We start from the raw sequence: 14720 nt of genomic DNA, 5'->3' as shown, positions 1-14720 counted from the left end.
TTGATGTATACAGTGCGATGGACGGGGGCGAAGCACTTGTTAATCTACATACCAAGCACTTGCTTGGCCCACGTCTTGACCACTTCATCATACAGCCTGGGTATTACACAGCCAAGGCCGCGTGAACCGAGCCAATTGCATAGTGGTCAACGGTGGAGGAGGGCTGTGCTCGTCATTCATCCTTCGTGATGTCAGCCGCCTCGCGCAGTCTTTGCGTTTTCGGGAAAAGGTCGTTCCGGTTAAGCTTAAACAAAGGGTCACGTGTGTGGCGTTGTCGGAGATATCCTTCGTTATGTTCGTTTGACGTGGTACCATTGTAGAGTACTCCAGATCTTGGTATGTGGCGATGGGTGTAGAGAAGTTAAGCGGCAAGTATACTTTTGTGTTCTCTTGATGTTCAGCACTCTGCCCAGACGCTATGCATACACCTTTCTCTGCGATGGGGCTTCGAGTTGACGAACGGGCCAAAGCTATGTGTAACCCTAAGCTACGATCACAATGCAGCATCACCTGTCCGGACGAGTAAGCCGAACCAGTGGCTCAGCTGGCCATATGCATATGCATGTCGATTTGCCACGCCCTCCCATGGCTGCGACGGTCCTCGCCGCTGTGGCTCAGGTCTAGTTACGCTGTATCTAGATAAGCTGCGGAGCGAGGGAGACTCTGGAATGTTGATGCTGTACAATATGTATCTACACACGCTCTAGCTGGTACTACGGCTGCCGCCCTGGATGTACGAAGCATCGTCGAAGGGTGCGACTGCCGCACGAGGCGCGAGTGGACCGCCCATTTCCTTCTCGAGACCGTCTGGGAATGTGCGCGGAATGGCTGGCTGTAGGTCATATTAGCCATGTGCAAGGAACATGATATGAGCTCGCGGTGAGTGCGCTTACTCTGTCCGGATAGAACTGTGCCACAGTAAAACAGAGGCCACTGAAAGTCGCTACGAAGCAGCCCTGTTCAAGTCAGTGTAATTCGGGATGAGAAAGAAGCAACCGGTGCAGCGTACGATCAGGACAGCACCCCATCCAGGTGTGAAATGCGTGTACTCTTCTGGTGAGAAGATACCGAGGATATCATTGTCCTCGTGCACAGTCTCGCCGTAATTGCGTCGTTCTTGTGGATCCCACCTGTAGTATCATCAGTACACGTCTTTTGAAAAGTGCTTGCACGGCATACCAGTCTGCGTATGGGTCACGGAATTGCCTCTTGATTGGCAAGGCGGAGGTGAGAGATGGGTCGGGGTAGTTGCCGTTCTGTAGACACATATACTTGTCAGTTTGATGTGTAGATGGTCGCGAGCAATGCCTTGCCATTGTATGTGGACTCTCGGAAAACATGGACGAGGGTGTGTACTGCTCCCGACACACGTGGCTGGGTAGGGCTCTTTCATGGACTGTATGACCGTACCATGTTCACGTCCTCCATACCGCCGGCCAAATCTTCACTTCCTTGCTCGACCTGATCCGGAGTCTTCCCATCATCTGCTGGTCTTCTGACGGCGGACGCATAGCTCCTCTGAGCCATTGGGAGAGCTCGAAAGGTGGAGGTAGGTCGGCCGAACTGCGCTCGAGGAGCCAGACGAAGTGCCGAGCGTAGAGAAGCCATGGGATATTCAAGGCACTAGGGCCTGTAGGTCTGCCGCGAAATTTATGGCCTTATACTGCTGGGGAGGTCACCGTAGACTTGTGAAGCCAGCAGTGAGGCATCGAGCGGGAGCATCTGGCATGCACGAGTCTTGGCATTGGCCGCGGGAAGGGATGAGCCGCAGCACGCTAGGGTTAGGCGAAGGGAAAGTAGAACTAGTGCCCCTCGATACGATGCAAACATTCTGAATCATTGCTCACGCCGACTTTGAAGGAGCATAACACACGCCACAGTACCCGCCTCGACTTGGAACTTCGTCACGATACTCAGTGGGCTCTGCGCTTTCCGTGGATGTCAGTCACGGTGATAGCGGGCTCCGGACGAGGATGAAAGAGGGGGTCAGTGTTGTGAGCAGGAGCCTGGAGAAGCTGGGATGAGCGCGACGCTGGAGTCGGGGCAAACACCTCCGCTCGACCACGAGGCTGATGCGGACGACGATGTGCAACAACAGCTGCTGAATGATGCGCAAGTCAGCCACGATGAAACGAGGGACGAACGTGACACAATTGCGACACACCACACCACGAACGGAGTGTCCGCTAATGACGTCGACGTCGACGCGATCAAAGTCGAGGATGTGTTGGGCACGCAGGAGCACGTGGACGATGCAAATGAGACTACCACGACCTTGCGACCGGCGCCCCCGCCAAGCAATAAGAGGAGGGAGTCGGAGACAGTGGACGGACTCGTGACGAGCGGCAGTGAGCGGCCAAGCAAGAAACGCAAGCGCGCCGTATCGCCTCCTTGGCAGTTTGGCACAGTACAGAGCAGTACGATCAAGGGCGCAGATGGCCGACGCATCTCTGCAAGACATACCACGAGCACACCGGGGCTGAGTGAGTCTGACGGACCCGGTCGTAGTACCAGTCTGTCGCTTGGCCGGTCTCGGCCACCCAGTCCGCCATGGAAGAAATTCGAGGCCGAGGGTCCGAGTTCCGTTCAGGTTGATGGCATGCGTAAGAGCGGTCGCGTGAACAAGGAGGTGGTGCAGGGCCCGACGCGCACGAGTCCGAGGCAAAAGAAGCAGATTGAATGGTTGGAGGAGGAGGTCAGGGTCAAGGCAAGGCCTGTGTCGCGTGGGAAAGCGGTATCGAAGGACTTGGAGAACGCTGGCATGGACAAGTCGGCCAAAGGGCGGAGATCGCTGAGCCCAGCCAGCAGAATAGCTGATCTACAGGCCCAGATCGCTGCACTCCAGCCCACACCCTCCGTACTGTCCTCGCCGGAAATCGAGCGCAAGCCGAAGACTACTTCACACAAGCGCAAAAGAAGCGATGATGTCAAGCCACGAGAGACCGGACCATTAACACCCACTGCCCAACGCAAGCCCGGCAGACCGCGGAAAGACACTGCGCTAGATGCGCTCTCACGCCCTACTCCTCGTCTCAAGCTGAGGTTCAACGCTAGCAGACAGCTCATACCGGTGCCTCATCCGCTGGCTCAGACTTCGCCTCCTGCTTTGCCCCCAAAGCTGAGTTTGCATCAAGTTATTGAGCCATTCGAGCTTCAGGAACTGCAGCAACCATATATGGATAAAGACTCAGGCCCACCAGATGCCGACGAGCTCCGATCACGACATGAGAAAGCCGCGATCCTGGAGGCTGGATCGAGGAGAAAAATACTGCAGGCTGCTCAACCTGGCGGCGTTCTTAGCCGTCAAGTGTGCTCGCTCTTCCACGACGAGCAGCAATCGGAACCTACGAAGCAGTACGGTCATGTTGATCATCTTGCCACTCAAGTCCTGTACTTCCGCTCCTTACAGCAACGAGAGAAAAATCAACATCGGGCTCTGGCCAAGAAGGTCGCATACGAAGCGCTCGAGCAGTGGAAGTACAGACGCGGTCCTACTGAGGAGGATGTCATGGCGGAACAGAATCGTACGCTTCACCTGATCTACAAGCAGGTTGTTCTGGATGTGAGGGGCAAATGGGAGATGGTTGCCGCACATGTGGAGATGTTGAGGAAGCAGAGATGGGAAAACGAAGAGGCTGCGAGGAGGCAAGAAAGGTTAGAGAAGCAGCTGGCCACTGCGACGGCCATGATAGCTCGGCAGCGCGGTGATGACGATGGTAGTGGGGAGGATATGGGAGACTTTGAGGATGATGATGATGCAGAGGATAGTGGTGAGGGCGAGGATGATGAGGAGAGCTTGGAAGAGAACATGAGCGATGAGGATGAAGTTGAGGAGGCTGATGGATTGGATGATGGTGGCGAACTGACAGGAGAGGATCTAGCAGCTTACATTAAAGCGACCAAGACAGATCCGCCTGACAAGGATGAATCGACCACCCGTTCTCTGGCCGAAAAAGATATTGACGTGCTGGTCGATGCCCAGGGCTTTGGCAAAACCGTCGATTTGTCTGACCCTCGGGACCTTCAGAATACGATTACACAGCCCTCGACTGCCGCCGCTGCCGCTCGTGATCATGTCGTGAACAGTGCTGTCGTGAACCGTGAGAGAACCACTGACGCTCGTGAATTCGACAGGACAAGCCACAATTCCAGATGTGGAAATGATGCAGACGACGAGGAGGCTCAGTACATCAATGCCCTGGGCAAGAAGGCACCGCATAGCAAGGATCAAGAAGCGACGAAGGCAGCAAGAAACGAGTCGAGCCCAAGAATCAAGTCCCGAAGGCAGACAGGCAACAGTCTTGTATCCGACATCGACACCCAGGACGAAGACGCCGGGCTCAACCTCTCCGATGACGAGTCAGAAGACATGTACGACTCTGACGACGACATGAGCAGCAGCGAGGATGGAAATGAAGAAGGCAGCGAGTCCGCGGAGACCGAAAGCGAAGACGGAGACGCTATCCAGAGCTCCTCACTTGCTTTGTTGTTTGGGAACAAGCAGATGAAGGAAATCACTCTTGGCTTGCCTACGCCCACCACTAGTGCTGAGGGCGATATGCGTGATCAGACTGCCGAGCCTGTTTCTGACGACAATGACGTGCAAGCTGGAGCGGCTGAGGTGGTCGAATCGGGAGAGACCATTACAGCGGCTTCTGGCGAAGGTGATGACATGGAGCTGACGCAGGAAGTTGTCAAGTCTACCTCTGCGCCTCAAAGCCCCAGTTCGGGCGAGCCGTTGGCGTCAACACTCAAGCATATGGTGCCAATCCCATCGCTGCTTCGCGGCACACTGCGCTCGTATCAGCATGCCGGACTGGATTGGTTGGCCTCACTGCACCGCAACGGCACCAATGGTATCCTTGCCGATGAGATGGGTTTAGGCAAGACTATCCAGACCATTGCACTTCTGGCACACTTAGCCGAAGAGAAACAGATCTGGGATCCGCACCTCGTTATCGTACCCACATCTGTCGTCCTCAACTGGGTGAACGAGTTCCATAAATTCTTGCCTGGCTTCCGTGTACTGGCCTATTTTGGCTCGCAAGAAGAACGTGCCATCAAGCGACGCGGGTGGACGAACGACCCACACCACGAAGACAGGGACAAACGTGGATACAATGTCATCGTCACCAGCTACAATGTCGCTATGGCTGATATCAACGCCATCCGCAATCTCAAGTGGCATTACCTTGTCCTCGACGAGGCCCACAACATCCGTAACTTCCAGAGTCAGCGGTGGCAGCTTCTGATTAGGCTGAAGACAAAAGCTAGGCTGTTGCTTACGGGAACACCTTTGCAGAACTCACTTACGGAGCTCTGGTCGCTCTTGACCTTCCTTACCGCTGGAGACGATGATCCAGCTCATGGTGATCTGGAAGAGTTTCTGTCGCATTGGAAGGAGCCGGTGAAGGAGATTTTCGACCGTGGCGTCACCTCCTTGTCAAACGAAGCCCAGAAAGTCGTCGACCAGCTTCATGTATCTCTCCGACCATTCCTGCTCCGACGTCTCAAGAACGAGGTCGAAAAGGATTTGCCGAAGAAGACGGAGAGTGTGGTTGTGTGTAAGTTGAGTAAGAGGCAGCGGGAGCTGTATCAAGAGTACATGAGTCTGGCCAGTACGAGGGAGAGTTTGACGAAGGGCAATGCTGTCAGTGCTGGGAGAGTTCTGTTGAGTCTGAGGCGGGTGTGCAATCATCCCGACTTGTTCGATCCGAGGACTATTGATACGAGTTTCGCGCTGGATAACTCGCCTGCTGAGGGTTTCGCTGTCAAGGAGAATCTCATTAGAAGATTGCTTGGGGAGGAAGCGGCGAGTGCGACGGGGCTGATCGTGACCTCCTTTGAGGGTCGTGGTAAAGCTTCACTGAAGCGTGCACGACAGCTGGATGCATCAGGTCAACTTCGTCTGCAAGCTCAGAAGCTTGAACAAGCTCCGACAGCAGCGCCGGATACCTTCTCGATTTCAGGCTCTCTGGCTCTCAAGAAACATCAAAGTCGCCAGAGCAAAATACAGCAGCTTCGCAACAGCATACAAGCGACCACCACAAGTTTCGGCCATTCACCAATTTATGGTTCTGACCTCCGGGAGCTTCTGACGGTCAAGTTGGGCAAGCCGTACGTCGTGAAACATCTTCGTAGAAGACCGCAGGAAAACACAAAGCATATGCGCGCTTGGCCTGCTGTTGGGTCACGGCCACTCAGTCTTGAACACCGTTCCGACTTTGTGATGGCACATTGCACGAGCCTTCAGCAAGATGTTATGAGCCTCAAAGGCTATAGCGAGAAGATGCATGCACTCATCACCCGATTTGCTTTCGTTCCGCCCAAGGCGACCGCGCCGCTGCTTGAGCAAGTCATTCCGTCTCGATCGCAAGAGCAGCTCCGCACGAGTGAAGTCTACCCGGCCGATCTCGATTTTGCGCATGAATCACGAGTGCGGACGACTATTGCCTTTCCCGATTCGAAGCTTCTCATCTACGATTCTGGCAAACTTCAGCGACTGGCGGTACTGCTACGAGACTTGCAGTCGCGCGGCTCTCGAAGTCTCATCTTCACCCAGATGACTTTCACCCTCGATATCCTGGAACGCTTCCTCAACCTACTGAACCTTCCATACCTACGCCTAGACGGTCAAACGCCTACGGAACGCCGCATGCTTTACTCCTCCGAATTCAATCGACCTGATTCGAAGTACCAGTGCATGATCCTGTCCTCTCGTGCTGGAGGTGTGGGCCTAAACCTGACGGGCGCTTCTTCAGTGATCTTCTACGATCTAGACTGGAACCCTCAGATGGATCGTCAATGCATGGACCGTGCGCATCGAATCGGTCAAGTACGCGATGTGGAGGTCTACAAGATGGTCAGTGAGAAAACTGTCGAGGAGAATATTCTGAGGCGTGCGAATCAGAAAAGCTTGCTTGATCAGGCGGTCATCCAGGAGGGTCACTTCACCACTGAGTATCAACGCGAGCCTGCTGGCCCTGCGGATGGGACGGAAGCGGACCAAGACGATGTCTCAGCTGCTATTGAGCGATTCCTCGGCGTCAGTGACAAGTCTGCTAATCAGGCCATTGCTTCTGTTGAGGATGTCGAAGACGTCAAGGCTGCGGAGGCTGCGAGGAAGGAAGAGAATCAAGATGCCGAGGAGTTTGTAGAGAGGTTGACCCAAGGCCACTCGGCTGCTCCAGCTATTCCCGGGCCGGGAGCTCTTACAGGTGCTGGGGAGGACGAGGACAGGAAGGGACATATTGATGGGTGGATGGTGGAGATCATGGAGAAGCTGTTGAAGGATGTGCCGTTCGTGCCGCCGGTGGGAAGGAAGTTGGATAAGCATGGTAGGGATCCTAGTCATCGTCCGAAAAGGAAGCGGGGATAGAGTCGCCGTCGTTGAATCGGACGTGACGGGTTGACAAAAGTTGGCATAGGCACTCGGAGCCAGGCCAGTGATCTTGCGCGCACGGATGCGTTGTGTATATGCACAGCTGTATGCAGAGAGTTGTTTGAGTAGTCATCGTGATAGAAGAACTGAAGATACTCCAGCAGCCTGGTCTAAGTGGCCAGCCCATTGACACATGCACATTTGCCCGGCCGCTGATGCATGGGATTACTTTGGGGTCACCGTCTGAAGTCGACCAGAGGGAGCTTCTCACGAGATAGACGGCTGCAGTGGTCTTGCAGTAGTCACATGGCTATACGCATGATCAGATCAAATGTCCGACCAGTGACAATGCAGTCCGTAATATGCCCGTGGATTCCTCGAATAACGTGCGTCGTCGTGATCTCAGGCTTGATTTGGATCCCGGTCTAGAGCCTCTTAGATACAAGGCCAACCAGAGACACGCAAATGCGGAACGTGCATCATGTTGGCGCACTTTGATCGTCGCCGATGGCTCACAACCTGATCGTCTTCAAAACGTACCACAGAACCCAGCCATGCTAGCACTTGCGTTGGCCCTTGGGAATGTGTCTCGCGGGTCAATACCCAACCAAGCAAGATGACCGGAACTGTAGCTGCAGGTTGATGGATAGACAGCGACATCGACGTGCTTGGTTCCAAGGACACTAACGGAATGTCATGCCGTCTGTTGCATTTAGGCAGCTATCCTCTGAAGCCGGTGAATTGACGGGTTCGCCGAAGCATGCGGACTACTGTGTATCGACCTCTCCATCGGTGTTGGTCGGTGCATACTTATTCGGATGGTAGTGGTGACAATCGGCAGGGGTTGTCACTAGCGCTTTGGAATCATCTCCTCGCTTATGACTTGCGACCAAACAGCCAAAGCAGATGTCGCGTGCATTGCTGCAGCAGCAATGTAGTATACGCATGACGGAGACACTACTCCGTACAGTCACACATTGCTAATCGCCCTTGGCTCCGAATGCGAGTTCTGACTTCACACAACATATTGCAGGCGAAGGGCTTCTGCTTGAGGCCACACACCTCCTGCTTTCTTGTGAGTCAACACGGTCAGAGTTCAGCTTTGAGATAACACGCCCACCAACATCATGCACACCGCAGACCATTACGACTGCGTTGCCATAGGTAGTGGCGTAGCTGGCAAGCTGGTACCATGGATGCTCTCCGGTAAGCATGGGAAGAAGTGCGTCGTAATCGAGCGCAAATGGATGGGAGGTTCCTGTCCAAGGATCGCATGCCTGCCTGCCAAGAGTGTGATCCACGCCTCGACCATGGCGTGGGAAGCACGCATGACGAATCAGCATGGGCTTGCCATCCCTGGCGCTGCGGACCTCAAATCGGATCTCTCGCTAGTCGAGAAACGTAAAGTTCTGATGGTCGACAATATCAATGGCTTCAAAGACTCCTTCGATAAATTCAACGTGGAGATACTTGAGGGCGAAGGTCGATTCCTGGAGCCTAAAGTGATTCAAGTCAGCAACGGCCGTCGCCTGACAGCCGACACGATCATCATCAGTACAGGCTCCCGCGCGTTCATCGATCCGAGCATTCCTGGTCTGGTTGCAAGCAGCCCGATGACTCATGTTGAGCTACTGGACAATGAAGTTCTTCCTTCACACTTGATCGTGATCGGAGGTGGGTACGTTGGTCTGGAGTTTGCTCAAGCATATTGTCGCTTTGGCGCGAAGGTCACAGTCGTTCAGCGTCAGCAGCAAGTGCTTGTGAAGGAGGATAAAGATGTTGTGGATGCCCTCGTCAGTGTTATGGAGTCAGAGGGTGTATGCTTCTTGATGAACACGGAAGTCAAATCTGTTGAGGGGAAATGTGGTGATATAGTGACTTTGACTGTCGAGAGCAATGGGAAATCTACCAGGCTGCAGGGCTCTCACATCCTGGTGTCCGCCGGCAGATTGCCGAATACCGAGGAGCTGGACCTCGCCAAGGCCGGTATAAAAGCCACCTCAAGTGGTCATGTGGTGGTCAACGATCAGCTACAGACCGTAGTTGATGGTGTCTATGCGAGCGGAGATTGTGCCAACAGTCCATACTTCACGCACATGGGGTGGGATGACCATCGCGTAATCCTGAGCCATATTTTGGGACATCCGCGGCGAGCCGGTACGGTCGGACGGTTGGTACCCAGCGTACTCTTCACCTCTCCTGAAGTCGCGCAGGTCGGTCTCCGCGAGAAGGAGGCCAAGGCTGCAGGCATCGATTATCGACTGGTTACGGCTCCTATGGCCTCCACATTCCTTCGCACGCACACACTTGGGACGCATGCGCTTAGTGGCTTTGCTAAGGCACTTGTTGCGAAAGACAGTGATAAAATCTTGGGATTCACTGCCCTTGGAGTGAATGCAGGCGAGCTGCTGGCTGTGATCACTCTTGCAATGCAGCAGAATCTGGATTATCAGGTGATTGAAGATCTGATTATTACGCATCCGACTCTGAACGAAGGTTTGGCATTACTGTTTATGAGCGTCCCACCGTCGACCGGCTAAGCCCATACCATGCGCTTGTTCTCAAGCGGAGACTGAAAATCTGTAGCAGGAACCTAACCCTAGATGTCAGACGAAGTAACCGCTTCGATCGATACACCTAGTGATCTGGAGATTGATGCACGAGAGCTCTGTTTTAGCTTAGCTAGCTCAAAACCCCTATGCTACTTCATGAGCTTCATAGGTCGAGCCTGACCTGCCGTTAATTTAGCCAAGCCATCATGATTGTGTCTGATATGCTGAACGTTTGACTCGAGAGTAATGGTGCCATTTCTTTTAGAGCTGCTGCTCATGAGTTTACAATCTCATCTAGCAAAGTTGGAGAGTGTCATCCGGGAGTACCGCTCGTGACTAGAACGAAAGTCTAGCTCAGACGATTGGCTCACCGGCAAGAACCATTATCCGCTGCAAAAGGCCGCACTTTTCACCAACACTAGAGACTGGTCCAGCAGATAGAAATTCATCGACAAGGCGGCGCTGTGAAATCCTTGGGCCATGGCCAGATGGACTGACGCTCCAAGCAAAGCGTAAACGCACCACCCTAAGATACGTCTGCGACGGCGGACTTCGATGTGGCTCTGGCTCGTGTCTTGATAGCCAGGACCCTGACTTGGCTGACCGTCAAACCCCGAGCGAGCTAACCAATGTCCCATATGCCTTGGGGGTGGTGTTTGTTGTGCGTTTCCTAGTTCCTTGCTCGAGTTCTCTTTGCCTGCTTACTTCTGCAATCAGCATTTCCACCTGGAATACTGCATGACCTTAGGATTAGCCTGCTGGTCTCATCAATGCCTCTGAGTCGCCGCTGTCACCCCAAGACCAACCCATGAAGGGCGTAATGTATCGTCCAAGCGACTTTGCGAATGCGAGGAAGTCTACAGATCTGAACAATCCCCGCTGGGTGCTTGGTGCTTGTCCGTGTTAATCATTAGAGAGATCTTCCATATGCTTCTCTGGCCGCGAGGAAGCCTTCGGTATCTGTAGATGTTGAGGATTGGCCTAGTATCGGGGTTGTAGCGCAGGCTTCGTTCCCACCCCCTTGGCCTCAAACCACGGCCTGATGTCTGGAGCTCGCTCGTTCCAACATGGCTTGTATGCAATGGATGTCGGATGCATTGGTAGAGCTGGCTTTGTCCAAAGACACCAGTCCTCCAGTCTAGCAACTATTCTGCTTTGTGTAGTGAAGCCACGAGAGAACGACCTCCGGAGCACGCGAGATGGACCAGCCTCTGGTCTTGTACGAGTGGTCGGACGATGACCGTAGGGTGGTGGAGGTGTGTGCTCTGCTCAGAGCTCTATAGCCGGCCCAGAGCCGCAATCGCAAGGCTGGCATATATGCTGTTGGAGCGAGCAGTGCCGTGTTGTCCCTAAGATGTCGTTTGATGGACTTTCTCTTGGGCAGTCTCTGGCACATTGTCGAAGCGGTGTCGACGAGCCATGTCCATCCCTTAGACGATCAGGTGAGTCAAGCAAAGTGTCTTTGGCCTTGATCTTCGCTCGGGATATGCTCGTGTGCAGCTCCTAGCAAGATCTCGACCTTGTTCTATCTCGGGCGTCAACTAAGCAAACCGCTTCGCTAGCACTAAGACCGGCATACTATACTCGTTAAACATACTATCTTCTACGCCTAGGATATAGCTTACGCCTTAGTTCTAGCTTAGGCGATTAGGTTTGCTATTCTTATAGTACCTCCGATTTTGCTCGTAGACTTTTATAACTAAACCTTTAGCTAGTACGTAAAACTAGCCCTATCTAGGTATCGGGTACGTTAACTCTAGACTCCTTTATTATTAGAAGATTCTTAGTTCTAGCTACTCTTAGAGGGTTAGAGTTAGAGGAGTTCTAGAATCGATATAGGATAAGTCCCTCTACAATCTAATAAAGTAGCTATTATAATCTACCTCTCTCTAGTCTACTAGATCGAACTCCTAAGAACGCGCTATAAGAATACTATCTTAGTAAAACTATAATATACTAGCAAAAAGTAAGAGTAAACCTTCTTATATTCTTTCTAATTAATATAGTAGATAGTAGAACGCCTAGTACTATAAAGTCTTAGTATATTATATAAGTAATATAATAAATCTTAAAAAGATAGCTACTCTTTTATTTAGCTACGAATACTACTACTAAAGTAGTATAGTTTTTATTTAAGTTCTTTAACCTACTACTACTATATAGGACTACTAATACTATAATACCTTATTATAACTATAGTAAGTAAACTAAGTTAGATCTATATATTATCGCCTAGCTAATATAAGGCCTAGGAGGTAACTACCTCTAGGTAGAAAAGCGTTTAGAGTAGGCGAGGGCTGCCCGCGTAAGGCTCCCTTACGCGTACGCTAATTAGCCCCCCGCGTAAGGCTCCCTCTCGCGCGCGCTAATTAGCCTAACTAATATAAGGCCTAGGAGGCAACTAAACATTAATAGGATCCTCCCTAAATCCGGTAAGGCGCGAAGCTATACGGTCTAGATTTTAGTAGGATCCTATTTAGTAGGATCCGTACTTCTAGAACTACCTATAGGCGCCGTTCTATACGCTAAAATAGGATATATCTTACTCGTAGTACTCGATTGTCTATCCGGTATTATTTCTAGTACGTCTAGATAGTATTTCGTAGTACTAGGGTTAGGGTATAGGTGTACGCTAGTAGTCGTCGGACGCGCGAGGGCGTGCGGATATACGCCCGTACGTATAGGAGCGCGGGGTAAAGTATAGCCGCCTCCGTGAAGTTCGGCTACTCCCGAAGACTACTACGGTAGTAGTCTTTAACTCTACTTACCTTAACCCTTTAACTCTACTTACCTTAGCCCTCCCTACCCTCTATAAGCTATATACGGCATATATAGCGTTAGGGTATATACGCTATAACTCCCTCCGACGTATTCGTACCTAATACCCTAGCTCTAGCCTCTATATTATATAACTTTAGCGTACCCTCGAAGCTACGATATACTATCTACCTTCCGTATTCTATAATATAGGTAGTAATAATAGAGTCTAGTAATGCTTATACTACTCGATAACCTCCTCTACTCCCTTCTCCCTTCTCTCTACCCCCTACGCTATCTACTATCGTATTATTAGCTACTCTACGGTAGAATTAGATTACGATATTAACCTACGATATTAACTATAGGGTAGGCTCTCTACCGCTAGACCTCGTACGACGTCTATTTACTTAGCGCTACGCCTATTTACTTAGCGCGACACCTATTTACTTAGCGCGATACCTATTTACTTAGCGCTACGTCTATTTACTTAGCGCTACGCCTATTTACTTAGCGCTACGCCTATTTACCTAGTACTACGCCTATTTACTTAGCGCTACGCCTATTTACTTAAAATATTTACTTCTTATACGGCTAAATACGGCTACTAGCGGTGTTATACGCTAGATACGGCTACTAGCGGTGTTATACGTAGCTATACCTTCGCTATAAGTACCGACCTTTAACTCGCTCGAGAACGTACTTCCGAACGCCTATAGCTAGTAAGGACATACTATAAGTACTAGCAAATAAATAGTACTAGTACTATACCCTCCTTAAACGCTATACCCTCTTCGAATACTATACTATCCTCGAATACTACTACTACACCCCCTCGAATACCGTACCCTCCCCGAAAACTATACCCTCGAACGCTATACCCTATTAAATACTATACTCTCCTCGAATACTATACCCTCTAATACTATACCCTCCTCGAATACTATACCCTTCTCGACTACTATACCCTTCTCGAATACTATACCCTCCTTAAATATTATACCCTTCTCGACTACTATACCCTTCTCGAATACTATACCCTCCTCGAATACTATACCTACTATAAACACCCTACCCTTAGTATATAGAATACTATACCTATAGTACCGAGTACGATAGTACCTTCCCGCCTCGAGTAGGCGATACCGCTTACTACCTAGACGCTAGCCGCGCTAGTAAACTAGCTCCTTATAGCGTATAAGGCGTTAGGAAGGCTTAGCGTAGTAGGCTAGTAGGTTGTAGGTAAGTACTTAAGGGCTGCCGACCTTACGTATATCGGCCTTATCGAAGTATATAGGAGTAGGCTCGGCGAGGAGGATAGGGGCGAGGTTTAGTAGTACTTAATAAGTTAGCTTAAGGAGAAGGCTAAGGATATAAACGAGGCGGCCTTCGCGGTAAGTAAGTAGGTTAAGGTCGACTATACGTAGAAAGTAACTAGCGACGAGGACTTAGAGGATACCTACCGAGGCTTCTATACGGCCGTAGTAGCTAGTCGTACTACGAGGGACAATAAGGCAGCGCTCGCGAAGACTATTAATACGGTGTAGGGTAATACTATACTAGGGATTAGGCCTCTAATAGGGGTTATTAAGACAGGCCGAGAAAATCCTATTCGCTAAGTCGCTAACTTAGCTAAGGTAACTAACGTCCCTAGGTAGTCGTAGAAGGATAGACTAGTGCTTACTCGCGATACTATTAACTAGTATACTATTCTACGCCTATAGAGTAAGGACGTAGGTCGGGGTAGATAGTCGAAGCCCGACGTTACTATCGTATAGGGCGACATTACCTCCGCCGCCGGTATCTTAAGAAATATATAGTACTATAGTATAAGCGAATAGCGTAGCGCGGTATACTTATCGACTACTCTCTACTAGCTAGCGGCTTTTTACGACCTTATCCCTAACGACGATAGTTAGGTACGACGGATCCCTAGCGGCATCGAATCTATTAGGATCGGCTTTAGTAATTATAGGTAGTAGGACGCCGAATACGGTCGACTACGCGTCCCGTCGATCTAACCCTCGGCT

The 14720-nt window shown here is 51.2% G+C and overlaps 3 protein-coding genes across 3 annotated transcripts; 2 read left to right on the top strand and 1 right to left on the bottom strand.

Annotated features, from left to right (window-relative positions):
- Positions 1 to 703: 703 nt before the first annotated feature.
- Positions 704 to 1527, bottom strand: LTS14_001317 (uncharacterized protein; the record flags this gene model as incomplete). Its single annotated transcript, XM_064834026.1, has 5 exons — positions 704 to 832; positions 894 to 956; positions 1010 to 1130; positions 1180 to 1256; positions 1411 to 1527. The coding sequence occupies 5 exons, from the start codon at positions 1525 to 1527 to the stop codon at positions 704 to 706; spliced, it is 507 nt and encodes a 168-aa protein (XP_064697890.1).
- Positions 1528 to 2020: 493 nt separating this feature from the next.
- SWR1 (swr1 complex component) lies at positions 2021 to 7378 on the top strand (the record flags this gene model as incomplete). Its single annotated transcript, XM_064834025.1, has 1 exon — positions 2021 to 7378. One exon carries the CDS (start codon positions 2021 to 2023, stop codon positions 7376 to 7378), a length of 5358 nt encoding a protein of 1785 aa, XP_064697889.1.
- A 1195-nt stretch (positions 7379 to 8573) lies between these two features.
- Positions 8574 to 9921, top strand: LTS14_001315 (uncharacterized protein; the record flags this gene model as incomplete). The annotated part of the gene is made up of 2 exons (XM_064834024.1): positions 8574 to 8587; positions 8649 to 9921. The coding sequence occupies 2 exons, from the start codon at positions 8574 to 8576 to the stop codon at positions 9919 to 9921; spliced, it is 1287 nt and encodes a 428-aa protein (XP_064697888.1).
- Between the last annotated feature and the right edge of the window lie 4799 nt (positions 9922 to 14720).

This window comes from Recurvomyces mirabilis (genome assembly GCF_035927965.1).
Source record: "Recurvomyces mirabilis strain CCFEE 5264 chromosome Unknown scaffold_3, whole genome shotgun sequence".
Lineage (NCBI taxonomy): Eukaryota > Fungi > Ascomycota > Dothideomycetes > Mycosphaerellales > Teratosphaeriaceae > Recurvomyces > Recurvomyces mirabilis.
This window is presented reverse-complemented; position numbering and strand designations above follow the sequence as displayed.